Source organism: Phascolarctos cinereus, unplaced genomic scaffold, assembly GCF_003287225.1.
Source record: "Phascolarctos cinereus isolate Bilbo 61053 unplaced genomic scaffold, phaCin_HiC Scaffold_1;HRSCAF=81, whole genome shotgun sequence".
NCBI lineage: Eukaryota > Metazoa > Chordata > Mammalia > Diprotodontia > Phascolarctidae > Phascolarctos > Phascolarctos cinereus.
This window is the reverse complement of record NW_027555514.1, coordinates 267,951,281-267,975,358: the sequence shown is the minus strand read 5'-3', so window position 1 is coordinate 267,975,358 and position 24,078 is coordinate 267,951,281. Positions and strand designations below refer to the sequence as shown.

Sequence of the window (24,078 nt, the reverse complement as noted above, 5' to 3'; positions counted from 1 at the left end):
ATCATCTTACTTGTCTCCCAGGAATCTGTTTGTGGGTCAAGAAGCAAGAGTTAGAACCAAATATGGAATAAATGATTAGATTAAGATTGGAAAAGGAGGATGACAAGGCTGTATATTATCACTTTATTTAACTTATATGCAGAGTAAATCATGCAAAATGCCAGGCTGGATGAATCAAAGCAGGAACTAAGGTTGCCAGGAGAAATATCAACAATCTCAGATATGTCGATATCACTCTGATAGCAGAAAGTGAAGAGGAATTAGGAAGCCCCTTGATAAGGGTAAAAGAGGAGGGTATAGAAGCAGGCTTGAAGCTTAACATCCAAAAAATTAAGATCTTGGCAACTGGTCCCCTTACTTTCCGGCAAACAGAGGGAGAAGAAATGGAAGCAGCATCAGATTTTATATTCTTGGGCTCAAAGATCACTGAAGATGACAACTGCAGCCATGAAATTAAAAGATGCCTGCTTCTCAGAAGAAAAGCTATGGCAAATCTGGACAGCATAGTAAAAAGCAGAGACATCACCTTGCTGACAAAGATTTCAATAGTCAAATCTATGGTTTTTCCAATAGCAATGTATGGTTGCAAGAGTCAGACCATAAGGAAAGCCGAGCGCCACAGAATGACCACTTTTGAATTCTGGTACTGAAGATGACTTTTGAGAGCTGTTTGGAGAGCAAGGAGATCAAATTAGACGATACTTAAAGAAATTAACTCAGGCTCTTCAGTGGAAGGTCAAATACTAAAGCTCAAGTTTAAATACTATGGCCACAAAATGAGAAGATCAGGTTCACTGGAAAAGACCCTGATGTTAGGAAAGATTGAAGGCAAAAGGAAAAGGGAACAGCAGAAGATGAGATGGATAGATAGTATCATGGAAACAATGAAATTGGACAGCCTGGACGTGAATCTGGACAGACTTCAAGAGACAGTGGAGGACAGAAGGGCCTGGCATGCTATGGTCCGTGGCATCACAGAATCAGAGAAAACTGAATGACTGAACACCAGCACTGATCCTCTATACAGCTTGCTTTGTACATATTTGTGTGCTTGGTGCATCTCCCATGGGCAAGGACTGTCATTTGTCCTTTTCTGGATCCACAGGACTTAGCACAATGCCTGGATGGCACATTTTGTGGTTATTCAGTCATTTTCAGTCACGTCTGAACCTCGTGACCCCATTCGGGGTTTTCTTGGCAAAGAAACTGGAGGGCACAAAGCGGGTGCTTAATAATATGATTGATTGACTAACTGAAACATATTGAAACAGACTGACTGAAACCTCAAGAAGCTTCTATTCTATCAGAGAACAGAGAGCATTCAGAATCAACACATACACAGAAAAGTAAGTCCAAACAATACACAAAGCCATTACCAAGTAACTTCTGGAGCACAGGACACTAGTACCTGGGGAGATCAGGACAGGCTTCCTGTAGGAGGCTGTGCTGGAGCTGGGTTTGCAGGCATCTAGGGGGTCTATGAAGTATTTTTAACACTGGCTGAACCACCCACCTTCAGGCAAATGCGCAGTCCTTTCAATAATCCTAAACTACTCTTCATAGCCCATTTCTTTAACATGCCCCCACTCTCTGACTTCAAAGCACAGACCATGAATTTGGAAAAATTTAAATCATGAGTAACTTAAAGGGTGAAAGACAGATGCAAGGTGAACTCTAAGCAGTTTGGTGCCATGAAGGTCCCCCAAGAAGTGGTGAAAAAGACATCATCTGACCACAGTAATATAAAAGAGAATATTGTCAAAAGAATTCAAAACCCTGAACAATAAATAAGGTGAGGAATTGTGACTTCAGGGCACAGGCAGTGAAGCCTGCTTCCTACCTCTCCAGCCAGAGGTGAGGGACTGCAGGTGCAGAATGAGGTATACGTTCTTAAATATGGCCAAAGTGTCTATCTTGTTTGACTGTAGCTCTTTGTTTTGAGAGAAAATTCTTTTGTGAGTAAGCAGTGCCAGGAAGGCAACCGTGCTGTTTTTTAAAAAAAGAGAATCAATAACTTTTTAAAAGGGGGTGAGATAAGACAAAATCCCATTAAGGACACATAGCCAGAAGAGCATGGTCATGAGCTGTGCAGGAGGAAACCAGAAAGAGGCAGCCCAAGGTGACCACTGGCACTTCTGAGATATTCCAAAGCCAGAGGAAGGCCTCTGGGGAGTCAAGCGGAGCCTCTGGAAGGGATGTGTGCAGAGCTCCAGATGAAGACCAAACAGGATGAGAACGTCTGAAGGGGCTGCGATCTATACGGGGAACAGCGAGATCACAGGCAATCAGCGCGAGTCTGCTGTGTGCCGATTTATCCCAAAGACTGAAAGCGTCACAGCGAGTGAAGACTTCTGCAATGATGCCGAGCAAAAACTGCAAAAAGACAATTAATTCAACCATTTTTAGTCTGTCGTTAAAGCAAAGAAACGACTTCAGTGTGACCAAGACATTTCCCCATGGGAAAACTGAAAAACAAACTATTTTTGACTTATTCACACTTCCTTTCACTATCTAAGAAGTTTCTAAGCCACTGCATATATTCTTTCAGGACTTCTTTTTAAAGCAGTAAAAATACTTTATACCTGGATGGCAAATGAGGACTGAACTGCAGTCCTCAGGGGGAAAGAAATTCAGGCCCATATTGGTAACTGGGAGCCACAACATGATTATATTCCTGAAAGCATCCCAGGTATTTATCTATTCCTGCAAAAGGAGAGAGGTAGTGAATGTATCCCTGAGATAGGAGGCAAATCTTGCAAAGACCAGACAATGCCACAAAGAGGCTGCCTGGAGGATCGTGGGAGCTGAAATATTTTCAAGAATAGACGATTCCTGAAAATTACCTTCTGAAAATGAGGACAGGTGGGGAGAGAAGACCAGCTGCAGCCATCCCCATTGCCTGGGCAGTGAGGAAAGAGGCCCCATGTCAGGAGCAAGGCGACAGCCCGGAGGGCTGTGGTAAAGGAGGCAAGCGCAGGAATGAGGACTCGAGGAAGGAAAGGCCAACCGAACAAGAGAAAATCAGAGCTCCCACGGCGCTGAGGGCAACCCTAGGAAAGGATCTGAAAATAAGGACTAATTTCCTTTCATTCATGCATTTCCTCAATAGCTTTGATCTAACATAGAAAATGAGGCACAAGGATTTCAGAAGCAGGAAAGGCGGTTCATGTTTAATAAGAAATGGTATGTTTCTATTACACTTTAAGGTTTGCAAAGCCTTTTGCCTACACTATTGCATCTGTAGCTTCCCATACATCACCCGCTATTACTGATGACAACAATAACGTCAGAGACAATGTGGAAGAGCAAGGAGCCAGTTTTTGAGAGACACTGGATAAAGAACCAGCCTCACAGCCAGAAGTCCCAGGTTCAAGTCCTGCCTTGCCACTTTCTGGCTGTGTGGCCGGGCCAAGTCCCTTAAGCTCTAAGTGACCCAGGCCACCCTCTAAGTTGCAGCAAAGGTGCTGACCCACCGTGGAGGAGGGCGCTTCCTCACACAGGAGTTCCCCGTACCAGGGAAGTCCCAGTTACAGGACCATCCTGACCCTAATATCACAGGTGACACGTACAAAGGAATTTATCATCTCGTTCAGGACAACCTTCTGAGATCTTATTACTCCCATTCTGGAGATGAAAAAACTGAGGTTCACAGAGCTGAAACGACTTGCCTACAGTCACAGAAGTAACGACAAGACCAGGATTTTGAACCCAGACTCCTCTGACTTCAAACCCACTATGCTCTTTCTACTGCATGCCACAGCCACCCCCTTTTTTCACTTCATATTCTCTCCCAAACTTACTCAGTCTTCAGTGACCAACAAGAATTTCATGAAGTCACAGAATCACATTAGGGCTGGAAGGAACTTCTAAGCAATAGTCATCACGATGATGATGATAGCATTCACATAGCGCTTTAAGGTTTGCAAAGCACTTTACAAATATTATTTCATCTGATCTTCACAACAACCCTGGAGGCATATGCTATGATCATCCCCATCTTAGAGAAAAGGGAAGTAAGGCCCAGAGAGGCTTAGTCATTTGCCCTAGGTTACAGCGGTTGGGAACATCGAAGCCAGATTTGAACTCAGGTCTTCCTGACTCAAGGCCCAGTGCTCCATCCACTGAACCACCTGCCCCCTCACATAATCTTGTCATCTCCTCCCACCCATTTTAGGGATGAGGACACTGAGGCCCAGGATGAGTGATTTGGCCAATATCACACAACTACTTTTCCTTATTTAACTGTGTCCAAGAATATCTATACATACTTTGGAATAAAGAAAAGCCACCCACATCTACCTTTCAGCAATGAGAAGGAAAACACTCCTACTCATCACATCACACGTCCATACGTACTAAAAGCCTGTTGACGGCGGCTGCCATCACTCGCGCCCCATCGCTGGACCAGGAGCAACATTTCACCATCAGGTCCGCGTCTTCCTGAAGCCCGTCAGAACTCAGGAAGTGCTGCCGGACATCAATGGTGCTCCATTCGTTGGCCGAACTCACATCCCAAAGCTGCAATTTAAAAAAAGGAACAAATCAAATTTCTAACAACTCAACCTCACACAACCATGATCCCTAAGGAATTTTTTTTCTAGGTGAAGCGCTACTTTTTATTAGATTTTTCATTAAAGTTTCCATTTTCATCTTTTCTGAAAGCAAAACAGCAGAAGCAGGGTCAACAACTGGAAATGCATCAACACAGGAGGGGAGGCGTGGCTGGAATCGTCAGCACCTTCTCTGAACCTAAGAGTCTTACAGAGCTGCCTAGGGCACTAATAGAGCTGGTGACCCACCCAGGGACACAATGCACACGCTGTGTGTCAGAGGCAAGCCTTAATCCCAGCTCTCCTGGCTTCCAGGCCGGCTCTCTAGTCACTAGACTTTCCTGCCTCCCAACAAGCAGGATGTAAATGGAAACAAAGGGGCAGCGAGGTGGCACTGCAGTGCACAAAGTGCTAGGCCTGCAGTGAGGAAGACCTGAACTCATTCTAGCTGTATGACCCTGGCCAAGTCACTTAACCCTGTTTGTCTCAGTTTCTCATCTGTAAAATGAGATGAAGAAAGAAATGACAAACCACTCCGGTGTCTTTGCCAAGAAAACCCCAAATGGAGTCATGAAGAGTCGGACACAACTAAAAAATGACTAAACAATAAAATATGAATAAAATGTCCAGATAATCATGTGGATTTTTAAAAGTACAAATCCACCCATCACTTACTTGCAGCAGAACAAGTTAAAGCCTGGGTGGTGACAAATGAGGCCTTTTGCGGAGTGCAGATACATAATTTCAGTGGCTGGTGTGTTTCAGTCTTTGCACTGCACTGTCAGCATCTCAGACAGTGCCCAGCACAATGCACAGCCTTAACTGCTTAATGATACAAGAACACAACAAAACATGCGATAAGGGGACACAATGCACAAAAGAGAAAAGTGAGTGACGGCGAGTGGGTGGATGATGAGAGACCCACAGAGCTGATTCCAGAGCACTAAGCCAGAGAACCCAAGAACACCTGAGCTGTGGCACCTGACGACAAGGCAGCCAGGATTTTCTCCATCCTACCCTGACATTGCTAAGGAAATCTGTTCCTTGAGTCGTAAGCCAGATGCCAGACTAAGAATCAGAGAGACCTGGGTTCACATCCCACCTCAGCTACTTCCAGCCATGTGACACTGGACAACTGTGCCTCAGTTTCTTCCTGGGCTTGAAGGCCTCTACAATCTGTGATCTTAGACAAATCACTTAACCTTTCTGGGCCTGTTTCCTCCTCTGTAAAATGGGGCCAGCAATACCCATAACACCTACCTCACCTCCCAAATTGTAAAGCGCTCCATAAACATCCGGTACTGTTTTTCAGCTGGCACCATGCCAGCTTCTGAGGAACAGTACTTCCAGGAGATGGGCAAAGGCCACCCTGATCCAAAAGATTGGACCCTAACGTTAGACGCTGAGGAATCTGGACTGCCATGGAGAGCCTGGGGGACCCTCCCCCCAGGGCCACACACTCATTTTAATGGGCACGGTTTGGAGTATCTCAGATGTATGGGCAGACACTGACACACACACCTTTCAGGATAGCTAAGGACAAAGCTTCCTCTCCCCTGGTACCCTTGCAATAAGAAAAAAAGGGAGCTCCAAAGGAGCTCAGCAGCCAGTGAAGAGAAGGTCCTCGCCACTTAAGTGTCTAGGGAGGAAGATGAGACTTGGTCTTGTGACTCCTGGAGAGAGAAGGCCCAGGATTGCTGCCTGGAAGCTGCAGACAGCCAGGATGTAGGCTTCGTGTCAGGACGGTGCAGCCCAGAAAGTGGAACGGGCTGCTGGAGAGGCCGTCCAGCGGAGGCCATAGGGATGACCAGATGTTACAGAGAAGGCTCTGGGTCAGATGCAGCCTTCACTAAGTGATGCCTGAGGTCCCTGCTGCTCGGACGTTCCGTAATTTCTAACATTAGAATGGCTGCACACGACTCCTCCTCTGGGTCTACCATCAAATCAATGATCACAGGATTGTAGATTTAGAAATGAAAGAGACCTCAAGAGGCCATCTAATCCCCCACCCCCATTTTATAGATATGGAAACTGAGGCCCAAGGAGGCCAAGTCACTTGCCCAAGGTCACACAGGGAGTGAAGAGGAGGGATGGGACACAAACCCTGGTCTTCTGTCCCGACACCAGCTTCCACAGTATTGTACTTCCTGGTACACAACTCATTTTGATAAGATTTATCATCAGAAACTGTAGAATAAACATGATGTAGTGGAAAGAGCAATGGCTTACAAGTCAGAGGACCTGGGTTTGAATCTCATCACAGATTCTTAGAATCTCACCCCATGTGACCTTGGGACAATCACTGGGGACCCCAGGATGTAGGAAACAAGGACTGGACTGCGCAGGACAGGATGCCTCCGACGCTCCTATCAGTTCTAAGCCCATGACTCTCAACACTCTTAGACTTACCACAGGGATCTACCCAACATACTTCCACAATGCTTGGCACATCTGAATTTTTCAGAGGAGAACTGGTAGTGGGGGGTAGGGGGTGTTATTAGTCAAAGGTTTCAGAGGACTCTGTAAAGATTATCAGACATCATTTTATAAAGGACATTCACATGGAGAAACCCCAGTGGCAGTGCCTGGCGGAGCCTATGGGGCCCTTTCCCAGAATGTTTTTAAATGCTCAAAATAATATACATAGGATGACAAAGGAAACCAACTGTCCTGAAGTGCAGTTATCAAAATATTTAAAAAAACAAGTTTGGAGACTCCAGGTGAAAACCCTGATCTAATCAAACTGAATCATTTTACAAATGATGAACCTAGGAGAAGGCAGGTGAGAGAATATCAGATGGATGGATGGATGGATGGATGGATGGATGGATGGATGGATGGATGGATAAACAGATAGAAAGATAGAAAAATAGACAGATAGACAAATAGATAGACAGAGAGAGAGACAGATAGACAGATATAGCAAGCATTTGTTAAGAGCTTAAGCTATGTGCCAGGTACCATCATAAGCACCAGGGAGACAAATACAGGCAAGAAAACAGTCCCTGCCCTCAAGAAGTTTACTTTCTAAAGAGAAAGACAAGACCTGAAGGGGGCTGCCAAGCAGGGCTGGAATGAGGAGAGGGCACCTGAACCAAGGCCAGGCTCTCATCAAGGAGATAGAGAAATCCAGTCAAGCCTCTAGTGACACAGCCTGGCTGGCACCTGACCACCCTCAGAGCGGGCCTGAGAGCAGAGACGGATGCAGAGGGGGTGGATGGGAAGAGAGGAAGAGCAGAAATCTTTTTAGATACGGGTGAGCCAGGGTCTCAAGAAGCAAACAAGGCATTACCTGCCCTCCAAAGGAGCTTACATTCTTATGGGAGGGACAACTCCTCATGGAGGGGAGGTCAAAGGGAGGCAGAAGTACATAAGGAGAAGTCATTTTCCTGCAGCCAAAGATCCATGGGTCAGAACAAGCAAAAGCCAAGCTGGCCACAAAATGTGTCAGAGAGGGAGAACCAGGATGTCCTACCAGAACCTGTCCAGGCGGGGCTTTCTTCAAGGCCCAGCTCCAATGCCACCTTCTCTGGGAAGCCCTCCCTGATTCCCCTGGCAGATCACAGGATCTCACATCTATGGTCAGGTCACAAATAAGCCCCAGAGAGCAGGGAGGGTTTTCTTTTTGTCTGTGTACCCCCAACACCAGGCTCAGGGCCCTGCATGAAGCAGGGCTTCAACAAATGCCTGCTGAACTGAACTGAATTAAACAGGTAAATTATATGATGAAAATGGCACCGAAGGGAAATTGCTTTAGCGGCTCTGAGGCCTGGAAAGAACAAAGACTAGGAGGGAAAAGGACCATCTTAAGAAGCTGTCCACAGGCATTAAAGCCTGAGCTTAGATACCAAGAAAAAGGAAAGAAAGGGATGGATCATGAGTCACCCATGTGTAAGAAGCAACAATACTTTTGGAAGGCTGGATCCGAGGCTTGAGGAAGAGAGAAGAGGCCAAGACTGGCCTAAGGAGATAAACCCCTCTTTGCCAGGCCTGGCCCCAGAAGGTGGATGGCGTGGCAGGCCCTCCCCCGCAAACACTAGCTCACAGGGTCACGAGACCACTGATCTGGAGCCAGGAGGGACTTCACAGGCTACCTAAGCCAACCGCCTCATTTCACAGAAAAGGAAACAGAAGCCCAGAGTGACTTGTTACAACGATGCATCAGAGCAGGGCATCAGTGAAAGTATAAAAGTCAGTAACTAAAGTAAGAATTCTTTGAGTTAATGCATCCTTATTACTGTTGGAAGAGACCAGTGAGTTCACTATTATGGAACTCCCAACAAGGAAAGTCTCTCCATGAATGCAGGGAGGCACCTGATCTACAAAGAGGTGACTTGCCCAGGGCCATGCAGCCAGGACACGTCAAGGGCAGCACTTGAATCCAGGCCTTCATGACTCCGAAGCCAGCTGCCTGTGCACTGCACCCTGTTACCTTCACAGGTCTTTTAAAGAGCCAATCCCATACAATTAAAAATGTATTGGGGCAGCTAGGTGGTGCAGTAGATAGAGCACCAGCCCTGGAGTCAGGAGGATCTGAGTTCAAATCTGTTCTCAGACCAGACACTTGACACTTACTAGCTGTGTGACCCTGGGCAAGTCACTTAACCCCGAATGCCTTGCCAAAAAAAAAGAAAAAGTATCATATTCTCCAGCTGGCAAACCCAAAGTATCTGTGCTTCAACAATAAGGCTGTAAACCACTCCCGGGAGTCTGTTATGACAAACAGTGACAGCTAAGTTGACCATGCTCCTGGGAAAAGTTTGGTGGGAAACAGATTAATGACTCCCATTTTAAAACCTAAGCACTTTCCAATAAATCAGAATATATCTAATGAAACCGTCATCCATTTTGGGCGCACACAAAAGCATACCTTCAATGTCCCATCCGCTGAGCAGCTGGCCAGATATTTATCGTTCGGTGAGAATCGGCAGTGGTTCACAGAATTAGCATGACCAAACAGAGTGTTCCGACATTCCTTCTTATTCAGATCCCAGAGCTAGGTGGAAACAGAAACAATAAGGCTTACTGATGCTACGAGAATTATGCAGAATCTCAGGGCTGGAGGCACCCCAGGGGCCAACAAGTCCAGCCCATACCCAAGCAGCAACCTCTTTTACAACAAGGTCAACCAGTGGTCATCAGCCTGTGGCCAAAGACCTCCAGCGACAGAGGGCCCACCACCTCCCACAGAGGCACATTCCACCATCAGACTTTCTCCTTTACACCAAGACTACATCTGCTTCTTCCATTTCCCTGAAGCTAGGGGAAGACATTGAATTTGTAGCATTCCAGAGGTGCCATGAACTAGTGAATACCTCACCATGGGACAGCACTTAGGTGAGAATCTAAGGGACACAAGGGAACGGTAAGATTTCCCTAGTCCATTAGTCTGAACACTAAATAACTGGCTAGACAGTTACTGCCCACTTTAACTAACTAGTTCAGAACAGTTGCAGTTCTGCTTCTGAGCTTGGCATCCGAATGGAAGGTGCATCTCAGAAGTAAGAATTACCCACAGATGTTTTTAAAAGGCAATCTACAGCAAAAGCTGTTATTTAACTCAGAGGATAGATGTCTCTGGGACTCCTTAGTACAAATCTTCAACCCAGTGACATCACTGATTAACTGCAGTCAGCACACGGGAAGAAAACTCCTGAGGGTTTCAAGAAGGAAAATCGTCACTCTGGGACTGAAAAGAATACATCAGGTCTTTCCCAGTCCAAGGGAAATTTAACCCCTTGTCTTTCTCAGCATTCTCACACAGGTATCAAACGTCTCTCTTCCAGTGATTGTTAACTACGAGACCCGACCAAATAGCACACGCACCACGGTGCAGTGGTTAGGGCCCCAGACTTGGAGTCGAGAAGATCTAAGTTCGAATCCCACCTCAGACACTTACTAAGCTGTGGGACCCTGGGGCAAGTACTTAACCGCTCTCTGCCTCAGTTTCCTCATCTGTAAAACAAGGCAGTCAGACTCCAAAGTCTCTTCCACCTCTAAACTTATGATCCTATGTTTAAACATGAGGAAATTAAGGGATGGATTTTAAGCCATGCTGATAAATTTGCTCAAAAAATGATGTCGACATTCACACTCACTTTGAGGAAGCAGTCACTGGATCCGGTGGCTAAGAGAAGGTGCTGCTCCCTGTTGGTAAAGTGACAGCAGTTGACCTGCTCCGTGTGCTCATCATAGGTGTGTACCAGCTCCCCGGTCCTTGCATTCCAAATCTGAACAGGATGGAAATAAATAAATAAATAAAGCGCTGAGGCGGTGAACTGACTTTTCTCCACCGCTCAGAGACTCGTGACAACACGACATTCTCAAAGGAAAGGCAGAGGCCCAGAACCATCATGAATTCGTATTGCGGGATAGCTGACGCTGTGTAGAGCGTAAGCATCAGTCTGTTTAGAGGCAAAGAAGGAAATGTCTCCGCTAGCCTACCCAGAAGTGTCTTTTCTGACATGATTACAAATTTCCTGGAAACCCTGGTTAATGAACCAAGAAGCATTTGCTAAGTGCTCACTATGTGCTGAGCCCTGGGAATGAGAAAACACAGAGGCTTCCACCTCCACGGAGAGAATATACGGATATAGTCTATGCAGACATACCATCAGACCATACCGACAGGAGGACACGAGGGGACAGAAGTGGGGGAGAGGGAGGGAGACACGGAAGAAGGGGATAAGAGAAAAAATACACAGAACAGATCTCAGAGAAGAAGTTAGCATGCAGAAGGGAAGGAGAGGCAGCTACAGAAGCTGGGGCTTCAGCTGAGGGTTGCAAATAATTTACGGACGCAAGTTAAAGAGTTCTGGACTTAGCATAAAAGGACCTGGGTTCCAATCCTCCCTTTGCCTGTCACTACTTCCAAGCCCCTTGGTATGTCACTTCAACCTCTCTGCCCTCGGCTGCTGCATCTGTAAGACTCAGGAGATCTCTAAGGTCCTTACTTGCTTTTAAATATCTATTTTCATTATGTGATGGTAATGATACAATAACAGTAGTAACAACAGTAGCCATTTACCGAGCGCTCTAAGGCTTGCAAAGAGCTTTATAATTATCATCTCATTTGATCCACACAACAGCCCTGGAAGGTAGGGTGCTGTTACTGTCCCGATTTTACAGATGAGGAAACTGAGGCAAACAGCCGTTCAGTGACTTGCCCAGGGTCACACAGCTAGTGATTGTCTGAGGCTGGATTTGAACTCAGGAAGATAGGTCTTCCTGACTCCAGGCCCTGTGGTCTGTGCACTATGGAGCCACCTAGAGCCCCTTGGATACATGGCAAGTGCTTAATAAAGGCTTATCAACTGAATCTTTTCACAAACGATGAAACTAAAACCCAAAGAGGTCAGATGACTTGAGTGCACAGAGCAGATCACACAATCACAGGGGTACAGATAGCTCCAGAAAGGCCTTCAGATCTCTCTAGCCCAGAGGTTCTCAACCTGGAGTCCACAAACCTATTTTTTTTTTTGGCTAGGAAATGGGGTTAAGTGATTTGCCCAGAGTCACATAGCTATGTGTGTTATGTGTCTGAGGCTGGATTTGAACTCAGGTCCTCCTGAATCCAGGGCCGGTCCTCTATCCACTGCGCCACCTAGCTGCCCCTCCATAAACCTATTTTGTTAAATATTTTGATAACTATATTTCAATATAATTGGTTTCCTTTGTAATGGTTATTTTATTTATTTAAAGACTGATTCTGAGAAGGGGGGTTACGGGGTTCACCAGACTGCCAAAGGGTTCTGTGACACAAAAAAAAAAACCCTAATCTCCCCACTTTACAGATGAGGGAACTAAGGTCACAGAGGTCAAATGGCCTGCCCAGGGTCACACAGCGACTTGAAACTCGCATAGGAGGGATTTGAACTCAGACACCTCTGTCTCCAAAGCCCGTATTCTTTGCCAGTGGACCAGCTGTTTCCAGGTCACACGGCCAGATCTGAGGATGGGCATCTCAAACGACTCAATCAGGCATTCCAGTAAGTGGTGGGTAGGCTTTGGGTAAGCGAGCAATACCCAGCCTAGGCCTCAGAGACCCAAACACAGCACTTGCCGAGGGCAGCCAGAGCCCCAGAGGCAAAGCCCCGAAGGCAGTCCAGGTCTCTCCCAGGCCCCCTCACCTGCTCAGAAGGTCATGGAAGAATCAAGTTTATCCTGAACAGGATCCTGGGACCTGAGGCCACCTCACCAAATGGGCCTGGACAGAACTAGTCCAGCCTGAGACTGGAATCCATCCACCCCCCAGTGGGCAGCCTGTAGAGAAGACACCACCCTCAGTTTCTCTGTTGTGTCACATGGAAATATCGTGGCTAAAGACCAAACGGAAAGAGCTATGAGCAAATCCATGACTTATCCTTTGTAGATACACAGTCCTGAGACAAGTTGTACTCTGATTTTGATCCATTAGGGACTATACATCAACACAACTCCCACAAATCACACACTGCGCACCACGACGGGCCAACACTTTCACATGGAAACAACTCTAAGGCAATGACAAACTAATATTCATCTTTCAAAGGAAATGCAGAAGAATAATTCAAGAATATGCAAATTCACCTTTGCCTCTGAAGTTTCAATAGTCTCTGAAAACCATCTACATGTGGAACAAGCTAAGAATCTTTGGTGTCCCACATGCCATGAAATCACTTTCGACAGCACCATCTTGCAGCAGGAGTAACAGATTCTCTATAAGAAAGATATGAAGAGACCGTAGGACTTAAAGCTAGAAGAAGTCTTGGGGACCACCTAGCCTAGAGGTTCTTTACCTTCTTGGTATCACGGGCCCCTTGGGCAGTCTGGAGAAGCCTCTGGACCCCTTCTCAGAATCATGTATTTTTTTAAAGTTCATAACTGAAGGAAATGCTAAATTCCTTTAAAGGCTAGAGAAAATAAAGATATCATTTTTATGCCATTCAACACCAAAGACGGGATGAGTCCACGGACTGACCCCCAGGTTAAGAATCCCTACTTAATCTAGTCGAACCCCTTCGTTTTATAGATAATGAAATTGAGGCCTAATGAGGTGATCGATTGTAATAAATCCTTGTTGACTGACTGATTATTCAATATCACCCAACTCATAAGTAGCAGAACCACGGCCTGACCCAAATCTTCTAGCTCCACTTCCAGTGATCTATACCACCTGCCTTCATGCCTCTATTCTGGAATAAATATTCCAGTAATGTTCTCTAATTTCATTAGTGTGTAGGCAGTCCCTTCACCAGTGGTAGATTGCAGCCCCTCTCTAACTTGATAGGTAGGCTTCAAAAGTCGCTGGGCCAAAAAATTTACCAGCCTATGCCCAGCCAGACGATGAGTCTAACTGAACTTACCGACACCAGTCCACAAAAACAGACACGTGTTCCATCAGCATTGGTCTTTCCTCTGGGACCCCTACCACCACCTAGAATCATTCCATGCCATGAGAAGTCATCAGAATGCGACTTTTAGAAGAATAAATGGACAAAACACATGGGAAAAAACACTACGTGACATGTAACCCCAAGCCACCGGGAGCAGCGTCTGCCCACCTTTACTTTCTTATCCACTGAACAGGTCGCAATGAATCGATCGTCCTTGGAGAAAGCGCAGCAAAGCACTTCATCCTCATGGGCTTCAACTTCCAGCAGCCTCTCTCCCGTTTCTGCTTTCAGCACCTGCACGAGCCAAAAACAACTCCTGATCAATTCTCCACCATCCCCAACCCACTGAACCTAAGGGAGGAAGGAGGAGGGGATCGGAATCCTGCAATGAAATGTTTCAAAGCATCACCTTAACGGGTGTTCACTGCAGAGATGAAATGAGCATCAGCAAAGGACAACTCAAAAATATTAATCTCTCCTGGTAAAGAGATTGCTTCCTTCATTTTAGTGAACAACTTGTCATTTATCAGCCATCATGAGACGTTTGTACATTTCAGTAAGCAGAAGGGCATACTTTTAGGGGAACTATTCTGACGGAGTCCAACCGGCACAAAACATCTCAGTCAGTCTTCCAGGGACTCAACAGCTAAAACTGCTATCACAGAATGTGCAACACTGACCCCTGCAGGCCACAGAAGGAAACACATGTCAGGAAAAACCTTTCCTCTCTCTTTGATAATGAGAGGAGGAATAATAATGGTGGTGGTGATGATGATGATGATGATGATGATGATGACGACGACAATGCCAGGGAAGCCTGATGGCATGATCTGTTGAGAAGGCAGACCTTGGAGTCAGAAGGCCTGTCTTCTGGTGTCACACACACACACACACACACACACACACACACACACACACAAGCTGTGCGATTCTGGTCAAGTAACTTCCATCCATCACCAAGCATGTACTGGAGGCTCAGTCTACAGCAGGCACTGTGCTAGGTAAAGGACATATAAAGAAAGACAAAAACAGGGCCTGCCCACAAGGAGCTTGCATTCTAACAGGGGAAACAGCATGCAAATAAACGGGGACATATTCAGTGCCTGGCCAACTCTCTAAGACTATCAATTACTAAGCAAGTTCAGACCCGCATTAGGAGAAAACATTTCTTCACATGACATTTCCCTACGCTGAGGAAATCCCAGGTGTGCACAATCAAAGGTCCCATTTCTACGGCTCTTTGAGGTTCATAAAGCACTTTACAAATATCTAATTTAAGCCTCCCGACAGCCTTGTGAAGTAAGGGCTGTTATCCTCATTTTACAGTTGAGGAAACTGAGGCAGACAGCTAAGAGATTTGTCCAGGGTCACAGCAGCTAATAAATTTGTGAGGTTGGACTTGAAGTCAGATCTCCAGCCTCCAGGCCTAGCACTCATCCACCGTATAAATGTCTACTAAAATTCAAAACATTCAATCCTGCATCCTTCAGAATTGAAGCCACAATCACCATCTATCCAGCATGCAAATGTTTATAAAAATTACATTAAAATTTGAAAACATTCAATCCTGTGTCCTTCAGAATTGAAACCACCATTACAAGAATATCCACTTTTACTAAAAAACAAAAGACAAATCATTTGGAATCGTGGCACAAAAGTCACCAAACTTAAGACCCTTTGACTCAGAGCTCTCACTGCTGGGCACACGGCCCAGGGAGGTCAAAGAAAGGCATTCACAACAGCACTCTTTATAGCGTGCGCGCGCACACACACACACACAAATGAGACACAAAGGGGTTGCCCATCAATTAGAGAATGGTGGAATGTAATGGAGAATTATTTTGCCATTAGAAATAATGAACATAAGAAATTCAGAAGAACGTAAAAAAGATGGCACGAAGCAGTAGAGTTGGACTAAACAGAAAGAGAACACCCCCAGCGGCTCTAACGCCACAAGGAAGCCGTACTCTAAGCGTTACAGGGACTAATCTGGATCTCAGAGAACACGTAACAAACCATGCGTCCCTCCTCTCAGTAGAGGGAGGGAGCCACAGATGCAGAATGGTGCATACACAATCATGGTGTTGAAGGGTTTTGCTTAACTGTTCTTTGTTACAAGAAAGGGTAGATATGACTGGGATATAAAAGCAAAAGGCACAATGCCAATGTTTTTAAATCATCACCTTGCAGATGTCACAAAGGGACTTCAGAAAAATAACAGTCCAGCTGCTGTCTGCCGGCAGGACAACACTCAGAGCTTCCAGGAGACAGCTAGTCCATGTCCTAACCAGTGCCCCCTGACACGGGCACCTCAAGCAGAAACCATCCGTGGTACCACCCATCCTCCGAATACTCCCAGCTCTCTGCCCATTTTTCATGGAGGAGGTGGAAGACAGATGTGGGGAGAGGAGAGAAGACAGTCGCTGTGTGTGCCAGGGGAGCTGGGGATGGATGGCAAGACTGATAGAGAGCTAAATCGAGGAGGTGAGAAAGCCCCCCCTCATGCCTGGCAGCAAGTTCACTGGCATGTCAGACAGAGGTGGGGATGGCTTAAAAAGGCAAGATTGACCTTAAAAATCCGAGAGCCGGGCCTGTTCCCATACGGTGGTCTCTAAGGTTTGTTTCCTCGCCTTTTAGAACCAAGCGCCATCTCCCTCCCTGCTGGGTGGACATCACACCTCTCACTGGGCAGACCCATCAGGCAGGTTTGTCTTACCTGTAAGGTTTTATCAGCACCACAGGAAGCGATCCGCAGCCCGTCCTCTGAAAAGCAGGCATGGTAAACAGCATCTGTGTGGGGGCGGACAACTAAACGGGAGAGTTTCTTGATGGTTTTTTTGTTTCTAGACAAAAAGAAAGAGAAGAACAGAAGCCCCAGTAAAGGAGGGTCCCTGGCACCCATACATCCCGGTAATAACTGAATTCTCTTCTGACACGCAATGAGGAGCCTGCTTCCCCTTCCTCAGAAAGATGTTTCTCCTCTTCGAATAAAATACACCAGCATGCAGATTTCAAATGTAGAACACCAAAAGAAATAAAATAGAAAAAAATCATTCTTCTCTAAAAGTATGATCATATAAAAAAGCAGTCGGTGCTGGGTACTCTCAATTTCATCCCAACAGAAGCAAATTAGGGAGCCAACTGCATTTGACTTTTTGTTCTGATCGCTGTTGTTCGTTATTAATAATAACAATTTATAAGACTGCTAAAAATGAAATGGGAGGCAGCAAGCTGGTAGCTGTGGCAGACAAGGCAGCCGTGGAGGCAGAAGCCCTGGGCTCGCTTCTCCTTCTACCACGGCTGAGGCTGGCTGGAGGGCCACAGGAGAGTCCCTGAACCGCCTGGTGCCCACACCACTCTCTCTAACTCTACATCAGATCTGAACGGGGAGCTTGGCACAAAGATGAAATCACCCAGCAGCTACAGCACAGAAATGAAGTGGAGTGCAGAGCTCGGGGCTCCCACTCAGGAAAACCTCAGACAACTTCTGAGAGTCTTGCTCAGGGATGATATAAACAAAATGGTCTCAGAAGTCCCTTCCAGTTCTGAGATTCTGTGAGCCCATGATACATAACATCACAGGCTGGCTGTAATCTGTTTTGTGGAGGGCATTTCCCACACTAGGAGCTCCCTACAGCGACAAAACAGATTCTTTGCATAACTGTACATTTACAAAAATGATAATACATAACCAGAAAAATATTGTGCAAGCAAACCTCTCCCCCCTAAAATCTACAATTGGTTTTTCAATCTCATCTACCCATCTGGGGAGCGTATAAAGGCAAAAAGGACGCACTGGATAAAACAGTGCACTTGGAATCAGGAAGACTCGGGGTTCAAACCCTGCCTTGGGCACTTACTAGCTGTGGTCTCTAAGCCTCAGTTTCCTCATCTGTAAAATGGGACTAATACTAGCACTTACTTAACAGAGTTTATAGAATCAAATGAAATTATCTGTGCTTTACCAACCTTAAAATGCTACCACCAATGCTAGTCATCATCCCTGCAACACTAAACAGACACAGGGTGATGGCGACGGGGTGGGAGGAAGGCCTGGGCAGCCAGGCATGGGGGCACAGCCACACACCCAGAATTATGGAACAAGAGGGTAGACGGAGGGTTGTCTGTGGAAGACTCTTGGGAATGGTTTGGTGAGAGACATGGCGAGCAGGGAACAGAAGGTATAGGCAGAGCTGTCCAGCCAGTGGTTGGGAATCTGGTATTTTGGTGGCAGCTAGGTGGCGCAGTGGATGGAGCACCAGCCCTGGATTCAGGAGGACCTGAGCTCAAATCTGGCCTCAGACACATAACACCTACTAGCTGTGTGACCCTGGGCAAGTCACTTAACCCCACTGCCTAGATTAAAAAGAAAAAAATCTGGTGTTTGAGGCAGCTGATGGTACAAGGGACAGAGCACAACTGCTCACTTGCTGATCTGTACGTGAGCTTGGAGTCAGAAAGACCTGACTTCAAATCCTGTCTCATAGACTGACTAGCTGTGTGACCCTGAGCAAGGCACTTAACTTCTGCTTGCCTCACTTTCCTCAACTGTAGAGTCGGAATAATCCCAGCACCCACCTCCCAGTATGGTTGTGAGGATCAAGTGAAATAATATTTGTAAAACGCTCAGCACCATGCCTGGCACACAGTAGGTATTTAATAAATGGTTCTTCCCTTCTCCCCCCTTCCCTATTCTGGGGGTCTAGGAAGAGCATGGAGACAGAGATGTCACTTTGGGAGAAAGCTGTATGGAAATGATAACAGAAGCTATGGGAACAGAGACGGCAAAGGGAGAGAGGAGAGCCAGGAGAAGACTAACAAGCACCATGGAGGACATGCAGGGGAAGATGAGCAACGCGCCCCAGGCCCAGAGAGACGCACAGGGCAGGGCCACAGAAACCAAGGAGCTGCAGGAAGTCTCGAGGGGGAGGCCGGGGTCAGGGACAACAGGAAGGGGGAGCCCAGAAAAAAGGCCACTGACCTGGGCAACTGGGAGACGAAAAGGGACCAACTCTGGTGAAGGCCATTGGACAAGACTAGCAGAAAGAGATCACAGAGCAGGGACCAAACAGCGGCAGCAGGGAGGGTGAACTCTCCTTTCTCAAGGTTTAGCAGCAAAAGGGAAGAGAGAGAACTCAGGAATCAAGGCAGGCTGCCTGTTCTTTTATAAAGATGAGGAGACCTGGATGTACTTCAGGTTTACAAATCACTTCCCTCAATCAGCCAATCACGCAAGCACCAATTAAGCACCTGTTATGTGCCAGGCACTGTGCTGGGGAAACAACACGGGCACAAAGAGGGACACACAAGACATACGGACCGCAAACACAAGGTCAATTTGGAAAGGAAGTCAGCTCCAGGAAGCAGACAGTGCAGGCATCACCATTCCCAGTTTACAGATGAGGAAACTGAGGACCAGGGAGGCTAAACAGCTTGCTCAAGGTCACTCCGCTAGCTAAGTATCTGGGGCAGGGCTCAAACCCAGATCTTGGGACTCCAAGTCCAGGGCTCTTCTCGCTGCCCATTTCTAAACCTTCCGTGACTGATGTAATTATGTCTCTTCTACTCACTGAGCTAGGCTGGTATGGTTTTAGACAGCCAGCCATGAAATCAGGAAGTCCCACCTTCAAGTCCCACCTTGGATGGACACTGGGCACACGACCCTGGGCGAGACGCTGAATGTCCTGTGTTTGGGGCGTCTCTCCAAGGCTCCCAGTTCCAAAGAAGGGGCCAGACCTGCATGGGAAGACGGGAGTTCCCTAGACTATGGGATCCCATCTCTCTCTCCCTAAACTGACTGCCATGGAATTTTCTGAGGCTGGAATTCTTTTCCAAGAATGTTTCTTTAAAAAGCCAAAGAGTTCTTCAGAACCCCCAAATTCTCCCACGCTGTTCGGTGCTTGAAGACGTGTGGCACGATTTTAACTTCACCCCTTTTCAGAGTCTGTCTTAGCCAACTTACATCCATTCCAAGTACAGCCTCCCTTTATCGACCTCCTGCTTGGCCTGTCGTTTGGCTTGCCGGTACACTTCAGAAGTTTCGGGCTCGCAGAGACCTAGCTGCACAATACTGGGAAACGGCTGACGTCCAAGAAGATGTCCATTGAGAGATAAAAACTCTTGAAAATTCTCACAGACGGTACAACCCTACGGCAAATGGAAATCTCTTAGAAATGCGAGCAGATCTAAAATGTGATATTTCTCTAAATGTCCCTGTGATCTTGTCCTTTTCTGGGCTTGATGAAAACACCCTTTCTTCTGAACTAATGTGACGTGACCTCTCTTAGCCTGGCTTTTAAAGGATCTAGTAAAAGCTGGGTTAGCCACATGCCTCCATTCAGGGTAGTTTTACTTTCCTAACACAAGAAATTCTTGTTCTCTTCAAGTTGTTCTAAATTATTATCAAGAGTTATTCAGAACAATCATTATACGTTTCTCTAGTCCCAACCTCATGCCCCCAAAACATACCCTAACTTCAAGAAAAACCCAGAAGATAGGCTGAAAAGCAAATCAGAGAAGAAAACAATCAATTCAAAGAACAGAAGCTACTCAGTTTAGATTTTTTAATTTAATATTGTTCAACTAGCAAAAATCTATTTTCTCTCCCCATGCCACCTCCCCAAATCGGGGAGAAAAGAAAAAGGAAACCACCCAAAGAGTACTCATGAAGCAACTACTGTGTGCCAAGCCCTCGGCTGGGGACACAAAGACAAAGCGAAAATCAGCTCCTTCCCTCAGGGAGCTTCCATTCCAAAGGGAGACTCCCTTCTCCCCTTGATGTCATGGAGTCCCGCTGTTAAAGGCAGACCTCAGCGTCCAAACCAGGGGTCATTCAGGCCCGCCCTTCCCCCCGGGGACGTACCTTCTTATCCAACAGACGGCCATATCGCATAAATTCACATATCAAATGAGCAGGTCCCACCAGCTCGGTCTTTGCTTTAATCCAGTCTAGGGAAAACAGCAGGTCACAAAGCTCCTAAAGCAAAGGATTCATTGATTTAGATTGATTTCCATCTACCCCAGCTCTCTGTCTCTCGCTCTCACACACACACACACACACACACACATACAGACACGGACACACACACACACACACACACACACACACACGGACACGGACACACACACACACACACACAGACGCACACGGACACACACACACACACACGGACACACACACACACACACAGACGCACACGGACACACACACACACACGGACACGGACGCACACGGACACACACACACACACACACACAGACGCACACGGACACACACACACAGACGCACACAGACACACACACACACACGGACACACACACACACACACAGATGCACACAGACACACACACATACACACACACACATATACACACACACACGGACACGGACACACACACACACACACACAGACGCACACGGACACACACACACACACACACACACACAGACGCACACGGACACACACACACACGTGTGCATCGCTATGCCTATCACTGCTGTAGGAAACTAGAAAGAATATCATGTTTCTAAGAACAGGGCCTGGGCAATGCTTGTCAAAAACAATAAGCAAGGCAAAAGCAACTAAAGAAGTCTCTGACATGGCTTTGAGGTACCAATTCAACTTTTTTTATACTTGTTTAAGGAGTTTAAGAAATTGAATTAATACTGTAAACCCTGGATATCTAGGCACTAACGTAAGCAAGGCCTCCAATGATTCCTCAATGCCATGCAGGAAATGCAGAGCTTTAACTATGACATAACAAACGGGACTTTGCCCACGGACTCCGAAATCCAAAGATGCCGACAGCACTGACCCTCCTTCAACCCCAGGAATGACTGTAAAGCACAAAGATTTTCTTAGTCTTTATTCGAAGGGACAGCTCTCTGCAAGGAGCGGACACAAAGGCGGCAAACACTGCTGATGCAGAAACAAAAGGTTTCCATCATTCTTCTCAAAAAAGGCCAGGAGGCCAGGACAGGTTTTGGTGTCCCAAATCTTTCTCTCTCCCCTTCAAATAAATGTCCTTAAAAGCTGACTGGAGAGCATATTTTATACTACGTGTTTTGCCTGACTATGGCTATTTGTTACAAAGGTTTTACTTCTCTCTTTTTTTTTCTTTTAAATTAGCATAGGGTAGAAGAGAAGCAGGTAGGTGGTGCAGTGGACAGAGTGTCAGGCCTAGAGTCAGGAAGACCTGAGTTCAAATTCAGTCTCAGACACTTACTAGCTGTGTGATCGTGGGCAAATGACATAACCCTGTTTGCCTCAGTTTCCTCATCTGTAAAATGCACTAGAGAAGGAAACAGCAAACCGCTCCAGTATCTTTGCCAAGAAAACCATTAATGGGATCATGAGGAGACAGACATGACTAAAAAGAAAGAGCAACGACAACAAAGTATAGAAGAGCAAGAAAATAAATGGTTGTTAATTGAAAAATAATAAATTTGGGGCAGCTAGGTGGCACAGCGGACAGAGCTCTGGCCTTGGAGTCAGGAGGACCTGAGTTCAAATCCGGCCTCACACACTTGACACTTACTAGTTGTGTGACCCTGGGCAAGTCACTTAACTCCAATTGCCTCACCAAAAAGAAAGAGAAAAGAAAAATAATAAATATACACTTTTTTAAAAAAGTTATATTTGGCAGATTCAAAGTTTCATATACAATCCCCTTTTTCGTCCTCCATGTGTGAAAATATTCATATTTGCTGATGAGAGTCAAGTTCTTAATTTTTAAAAAACTATTTTTAAAAAAAGAAAGAAACCAAGTGTCCAAACTCGGGTTCAAGTTTGTATCTGCAACCTGCAGGGATGTGGGCAGCATCCCTGGATCTCTTCTTGGGGGGCAAGGCGGAGGCACTTCAGCTCCCCCGCCCTGTTCTTCTGAACAAGCATCTGCTTAGCTGAGCTCTGCCACCGCCCACCCCCGGGCCTCTTAGCAAAGGAGACAGCTGCATTTATGTAGCACGCGGCACCAGAAATCCCCTTCCCATTTCTAAATGTGCAACTAGAGAAAACAGGGCAGAAACGAGGAAGGACAGAAAGCCTGAAAAATGCTTTCCTCTGGCATTAGGTACAGCTCCACCAAGGACCTCAGGCCCCAGGATACAGGCAGAGGAGGACCTAGCCGCGGCTGCAGCCTTTAGCCACTCAGAAGCGGCACCTCCGGCCACTGGCAGCACCTACTGCTGGAGTCCTGTCACTTCAGGTCCGCAGAACGTAGTAACACCTCACACCTCCACAGCTCACTTCACAGGCAACCTCAGCTGCCCAGAACACAACCAAGAATGAGGAAGGGAGCAAACCAGACATCCAAGCATAAAAAATAAGACCTCTTTCCCCTTCTCCAACCCAATCTCCAGCCAAGCTGCCGAAGGGATGGTCCTAAAGCATGGGTGGGGCCAGGTCACGGCCCCACCCAACACACAGAAATGTCCGTTTGGCATTTAAAGCTCTGCGCCTCTGGTCCCCACTGCCCTGTCCAGGTTTATTACATGTCCCTCCCCTTCGGGACTGCAGCCCAACGAGCCCATCGACCACTCCCCACACATGCCTCTCCATCTTCCACATCCCTGTTTTTGGGCAGCGCCCTCCTTCCTCCCTCAACCTCTTACAATCCCTCACTGCCTCCAAAGCCCAGCTTAAGTGTCCTGTCCTTCATGAAGCCTCTCCTGGTCCCCCCAGCTTCTGGTGCTTCCTTACCCCCCAAAGACTTCATTCGTACTCTGTCCATGTTTGTATTTAGTTTTACATATATGAGCTGTTTCTCTCAATAAAATGTAAGCTCTCCAAGCACAGGGGGTTGTTTAAATTCTTGCCTACGTCCTTAGCTCCTAGCGTGGTATCCAGCACACAGCAGGCGCTTCATAAATGCTTGTGGATTGACTGACTGAAATGAAATGCTAACAGTCTTGCTAATGTTATGAAGTCACAGAATGTCAGATCCAGATCAGAGCTGGAAGAGGCCTCAGAGACGATCCCTTCTGGCCCTACTATTTAACAGAGGGGGAAACCCAGGCCTGGTGCAGTGACTCGCCTGATGTCATGGCGGGTAAGGATCAAACGAGTTGACGCAGGTACGATGCTTTGCAAACAAGAATCAGAATTCAGTGCTACGACCTCCTCACACCACTGTACATCATGACCCCTCCTGAT

The 24,078-nt window shown here is 46.6% G+C and overlaps 1 protein-coding gene across 1 annotated transcript in view; it reads right to left on the bottom strand.

The window, feature by feature from the left end:
• Positions 1–24,078, bottom strand: part of APAF1 (apoptotic peptidase activating factor 1) — a 93,143-nt gene that overhangs the window by 43,892 nt on the left and 25,173 nt on the right. The window contains 7 exon segments of the mRNA XM_021006425.2: positions 4,338–4,518; positions 9,421–9,546; positions 10,649–10,780; positions 14,093–14,218; positions 16,641–16,767; positions 19,887–20,071; positions 20,787–20,900. Coding sequence (XP_020862084.1) covers positions 4,338–4,518; positions 9,421–9,546; positions 10,649–10,780; positions 14,093–14,218; positions 16,641–16,767; positions 19,887–20,071; positions 20,787–20,900 — 991 coding nt within the window.